This window comes from Leptodactylus fuscus, chromosome 2, assembly GCF_031893055.1.
Source record: "Leptodactylus fuscus isolate aLepFus1 chromosome 2, aLepFus1.hap2, whole genome shotgun sequence".
Lineage (NCBI taxonomy): Eukaryota > Metazoa > Chordata > Amphibia > Anura > Leptodactylidae > Leptodactylus > Leptodactylus fuscus.
In genome coordinates, this window is record NC_134266.1 from 247,948,990 (window position 1) to 247,954,989 (window position 6,000).

General features: G+C 42.4%; 1 protein-coding gene across 1 annotated transcript in view; it reads left to right on the forward strand.

Annotated features, from left to right (window-relative positions):
* The window catches only part of RXFP2 (relaxin family peptide receptor 2), a 228,236-nt gene extending 223,248 nt beyond the window's left edge, over window positions 1–4,988 (forward strand). The window contains exons 17-19 of the mRNA XM_075263147.1: window positions 1,693–2,103; window positions 3,504–3,722; window positions 4,723–4,988. Of these exons, the coding sequence (XP_075119248.1) occupies window positions 1,693–2,103; window positions 3,504–3,722; window positions 4,723–4,988 (896 nt within the window). The remainder of the gene's footprint in view (window positions 1–1,692; window positions 2,104–3,503; window positions 3,723–4,722) is intronic.
* The last annotated feature ends 1,012 nt before the right edge of the window (window positions 4,989–6,000 follow it).

The following is a 6,000-nucleotide window of genomic DNA, read 5'->3' on the forward strand; positions in this document are numbered from 1 at the left end:
TCCAGGTGTCTTACTACCCCACCCTTCACCCCCATTATATTGTATAATGATATATTGAGGTGATCAGTATTAAACTCTTAGAAAACCTCTTTCAAATCATTTTATGTCCCTTTAAAGGGATCCTATTAGTCAGATGCAATTTTTTCTAGGTACCACGTCGGAATAGCCTTAAGAAAGGTTATTCGTCTCCTACCTTTAGATGTCTTCTCCGTGCCACCGTTCGCCTACAATCCCAGTTCTTGACGGTATGCAAATGAGCTGTCTCGCAGCACTGGGGAACTCTCTCCAGCGCCGCCTCCATCTTCTTCAGCAGCGTCATCTTCAGCTTCTTCTTCCGGTGGTGGCTTGTAACTTCTAGGCCTCGGGGCTTGGGCAGAGCAGATTACGCATGCCCACAGGCCACGAGAAAATGGCTGCTTGCACAGTATTGTAAGCGGCCATTTTCTCATGGCCTGTGGGCATGCACAGTTTGCTCTGCCCAAGGCCCGAGGCATAGAAGTTACAAGCCACCACCGGAAGAAGAGGCTGAAGATGACACTGCTGAAGAAGATGGAGGCAGCGCTGGAGAGAGTTCTCTCGCAGCATTGGGGACGCCCCCAGTGCTGTCTGAGCACTGGGACCCGCCCACAGTGCTGCGATAGAGCTTATTTGCATACCAACAAGAACCGGGATTGTAGGCGTACAGCGGCACAGAGAAGGCATCTAAAGGTAGGAGACAAATAGCCTTTCTTAAAATTATTCCGACGTGGTACCTAGAAAAAAATGCGTCTGACTGATCCCTTTAAAGACTGGTGTGCAATACATTGTTAAAGGGGATCTCCAAGACGTGGTATTGAATATTAATAGGCCACCAAAATCACATTGGTGGGGGTCCAATGACTGATATCCCTACAGTTCAGCATTTATGAGCACCGTGTACAGAGTTCGCAATAGGTAGATTGTTTACCCATTTACTAAGAGTAGACCATCCATACCCAGTCTTGGAGAACCCCTTTAAGCAGCTTTTAGAGGATAACATCTGATGAAGCCTGTAGCCATTTTTCATCTGGAAACTGTGTAAAAAAAAGTCTACAAAAAGAGGCTGTATTAAAGAGGACCTGTCATGTATTCTATCCCCTTAAGGTTTATATTCGATTAGACTGCTGCCACTTTGTTGAATCCTTCATGTTTTGGCTAGTACCCCCTCCATTGCAGAGGTAACAGTGCCATTACTTTCAGCCAATGACATAAATGTACTGTTAACTGGGCAGTCTCCACTGTCAAGTAGGCAGTCTCTACTGTCAAGTAGGTGGTCTCCACTGTCAAGTGGGTGGTCTCTATTGTCAAGTAGGTGGTCTCCACTGTCAAGTAGGCGGTCTCCACTATCAAGTAGGCAGAGTCCATTGTCAAGTAGGTGGTCTCCACTGTCAAGTAGGTAGTCTCCATTGGCCAGCAGCAATACTAAGCTAAACACTGGTCATTGGAGACCGACACTGTTCTAGGCTCAGAGGTTGTAGTTTACTGAGGTTTAGTATACTGTATATATTCTCAATCATCTAACAATTTCTAAGAATGTTTTGTAGTGATTCTTTTAGATGATGTATTACATATTATAGCTTATATCATCATAGCTTGCGTTGCTTATACAGTACTCCATAGCTGCCTGTGTTATATGGTACTTAAAATAATTTCATATCTTGCTTTTTTCAATAGGTGCGGATTGCCTGATGGGTGTTTATCTCTTTTTTATTGGGGTATTTGATGTCAAATATCGAGGGCAATACCAAAAATATGCACTCATATGGATGGAAAGCCTGCAATGCAGAAGCCTTGGATTTCTAGCCATGCTGTCCACAGAAGTTTCTGTTCTGCTCCTGACTTATTTGACGTTAGAGAAGTACCTGGCCATTGTATTTCCATTCAGCAACATTCGGCCGGGCAAGCGTCAGACTCTTGTAACACTGATGGCAATATGGGTCATTGGATTTATAATAGCTGTGGTTCCTTTTTGGAATGAGGACTTTTTTGGAAATTACTATGGAAAAAATGGGGTGTGCTTCCCACTGTATCCTGATCAAACGGAAGAGTCTGGAGGTAAAGGATACTCTCTGGGAATATTTCTAGGTAAGATGTGGTTGCATGTTTGAAAAACTAACTTATACTCCGATCCCGGGGGCCCCTTTAGGGACCAGGGCCCTGGGTAATTTCCCAGTTTCCCCTTCTTTCCCCAATGCCGACCCTGGGGACATCACAGATTGCTTTAGACTTGCAACACTACTTGACTTAGCAGTGTGGTGATGGTATGACTGGAGGAGGCCCAAGATGTTGGCTACTCCTTTCTGTTTTTGGGCATGGTAGCTTCGGTGCCCAATCCTCTTGCACATCAGAAAATGGCACTGTGATGAGAGAGTTGCACATGGGTGATGTTGAAGGATCCCATGGAGCATTCACTGCTATAGGTCCCATGTGGTGTTGTTTATGGATGCCCTTAATGGTGGATGCAAATGAAATGCAAGAGACAAGGTAGCAGTTAAACAATTGATGCTTGCAGCTCAGTTTACTTAGGAAGATTTTTTCCAGTCATAAAGTAACATGGAGACACATTAACTTACAGCAAACAGTTCCACACTTTACTAACGTGGACAGGATGGTGGCTGCTTTTCACTCCCTACTCCAGTTTTCTGACCACCGTGGTGATCTGGGGCAACACCTTGTACCAAGTCCTCTCCTTCCAACCACTCTAAGGAAAAATTAAGGGATTGTTTGGCAGTGGGCACAAAAATCTCCTCACTGGTACAGAAGTGGAAAGGTTCTATCAGAAAATAGTTGCAAGAAGGCCTAATCTGCGAGCAGAGGGTCTAGTAAGATAGGATTGCCTATTGTAGCCCTAACTACCACTAACTAACCTGGAAACCTGAAGGTGTTTCCCACAAACTAGCACCCTCAACTATGGTTAACAAAGTGACTAGACCAGGCTCAAACTGATTAGCTAAAGCTTTGGGTTACCTAAAAACCGCTAAACTCTTCCCACCTTATGGACACCTCAAAATCAAGCATAAAACCGTGCAAAATTGTATAAAACAATTCCCAGATAGCAGCAGCTCTTTTGGGGGGACACTGAAGAATTTGCCTGATCATAGAGAGAACTGTTCTGCATTGTTGCTTGCATTGATCTATGTGACCAGTGCAAGAAATATTTCTCTATGTATATTTTTTGATCTGATCTCTAATACTGTAAAATTACTATACTTCTATTACAGGCTGCCTAGGCCAGCCTGTAATAGAAACATACAGGAGAAGAGCCTGGGGCCTTCAATAGACTCCTCGCTGTCTTAGTAATGCAAAGCTGACCCCAGATCTCATTCTAGGGGCCAGCTCTCCACAGCAAAACGATGGCACCCATGCCCTGTCAACTATATGGATAGCTTTATAAGCTGCTTACTTTGTGCCTGCATATGTCGATGTGAAATAGTTGTTTTTAGCTTTCATATTTTTTCCTTATATATTTCTTAATTTACCGACAGGAGTGAACCTTGTGGCTTTCATCATTATCGTGTTTTCTTATGTCAGTATGTTCTGCTCAATACAGAAGACCGCTCTTCATGCATCAGAAATCAAGAGCCATATCCACATGGATGTTGCAGTTGCAAACAGATTTTTTTTCATAGTTTTTTCAGATGCCGTGTGCTGGATTCCCGTTTTCCTTCTCAAAATTCTCTCTTTGTTTCGAGTAGACATACCTGGTAAGCTCTAGATGTAAGAAACTTTTTTCATGCCTAAAGCCAGCTTTAATGGATACGGAGCGGATGTTGGCAATATTTCCTGAGGAGGATGTGAGCTCTCTAGACAAAGAGCAGTGTAAAATGGCTGTAGGCATGGCACCACATGGCCCTGGAATCCATAATGGAGGTTACACAAGCTGACATCCTCCACAGCGGCAAGTGTTCAAGGTTATAAACAAGCCAAAAGTTCAGGACAGGCAGGTCACGTTCACAGGTCAGGGACAGGTAGAGGTTGTACATAGTAGGTCGGTAGAACATGATCAGAATCAGACAAAGTCAAAAAAGCAAGCCAAGTTAGTAACCTGAGAATCAGAAGTGGCAGAATACCCTCGCAAGAACTAACACACATAGAGCCTATATTGCTCAGGCACTTGGTTGCGGACTAAGCAAACTCATATAGGCAGGATTAGGCTGGACAAGGATTTCTTAAGAGAGCGAGGAGGCGAGCATGTACAACCAATACAAGGCTCATGAAGAGGAGGTATATGGTCCTAGATGAATTATAGTGTCAGCAGGGTGGTGGCAAAGCTGGTAAGTGGTAGGTATTCTGCCCTTCCTGACATAAACATTGACATTTTTCCTTTAAAACTGCATTTTCACAAATTTCATTGTGCAATATAGAGTATTTTAGTCCCAGGTAAAATTATTTGGAAAAACTGAAACAATTTCCTAAATTGACAGATGAATGTTTTATGTAATCCTATTTAATCCTATTAGAATAAATGGCAGAGAAGAGATGGGCCATTTTAGAGTAAAATGAAAGTAAATCTAGTGAATGGAACGCAAAATACCATTTTCCTAAATTAAATTAGTATGGCAAACATTCAATGTTCTCTAGGGTGTATGGAGACATACGTTGTATGGTTTCCGTTCCGCTATATAGCAAACAAATCATTATGTTCTTATATTGTGATGTACAAAATCCATCATCAACCTCCTGTTTTTCTTTTCTTCTCCATAGGCACTGTGACCTCTTGGATCGTCATATTTATTCTCCCCATAAACAGTGCCTTAAACCCCATCCTATACACCCTGACCACAAGCTTCTTCAAAGAAAAACTGAAACAGCTGCTACATCGCCAACGCAGATCAATATTCAAGAACGAACGCAAAAGTTTATCCACCTCGCTGGTATGGACGGAGGACGCTGCTGTCCAACATTCTTCTCTTAAACTTGGATTCCTCCATAAAAAGTCTCTTGAGGAAAACATAATCAGAACGACGTAACGGAAGGTGGAACCTTCTAAGTACCATTGCCTCAAAAATATGCACCTACCTGCATCTCTTTTATGAGATGAACCTAAACAATGAATGTTCTGAGAAACATTTGTGAATCTTTTTGTAACTGTCATGGAGATGAAGACAGAAGATGACTTCATGTCTACTACTGAAGATTGTCCATGATGGAACCATTGAGATGCCACCATTCCATAGGACAACCAACAAGCCGCTTGTGCATCTTATCTCATTTTGGCCTTAGGTTGATCATTGCCATTCGTTCCCATCACTTCTTTTTCAGTGGAGTACTCTCAATGTATAGTCTTTAAGACTAAACAGTGTTCTATACAGTGACTCTATACTCTCCTTATAGGAGAACCTACGGTTTATTTAGAGACATAAGCATCAATTGCTTTTCTACACAGAGCTATTTCTATAAATTCCATTCTTACATTTTTTTATTTAGAAAAAAAGCACTTTTACATTATTTTATACATTTGGTAACTATGTACAGTATAAGCTAATAGAATGTAATAGAGGAGTCAGAATTTACTGTGGTTCTACATAGGTAACTGTTCACATAACCAGGCGCCTATGGCTCTCAGGATACAATTAAAGGTGTTACAATTTCTATATGACCATCAGATATTCTGTTATGTATATGTTTTACTGGCTGAGTGTCTACAGTAGGAGAGAATTGCATTTACAAAATTTACTCAAGATCCCCAGGGTCATAACTAGAGATGAGCGAGTAGTACTCGATCGAGTAGGTATTCGATCGAATACTACGGTATTCGAAATACTCATACTCGATCGAGTACCACTCGCTGTTCGAATGTAAAAGTTCGATGCAGAACCAGCATTGATTGGCCGAATGCTATACAGTCAGCCAATCAACGCTGGTTCTTCTCCTACCTTTAGAAGTCTTCTCCGTGCAGCTTCCCCGCGGCGTCTTCCAGCTCTTCATTCACTCTGCCAGGCATCGGGCCTGGGCAGAGCCGACTGCGCATGTCCGCTTGTA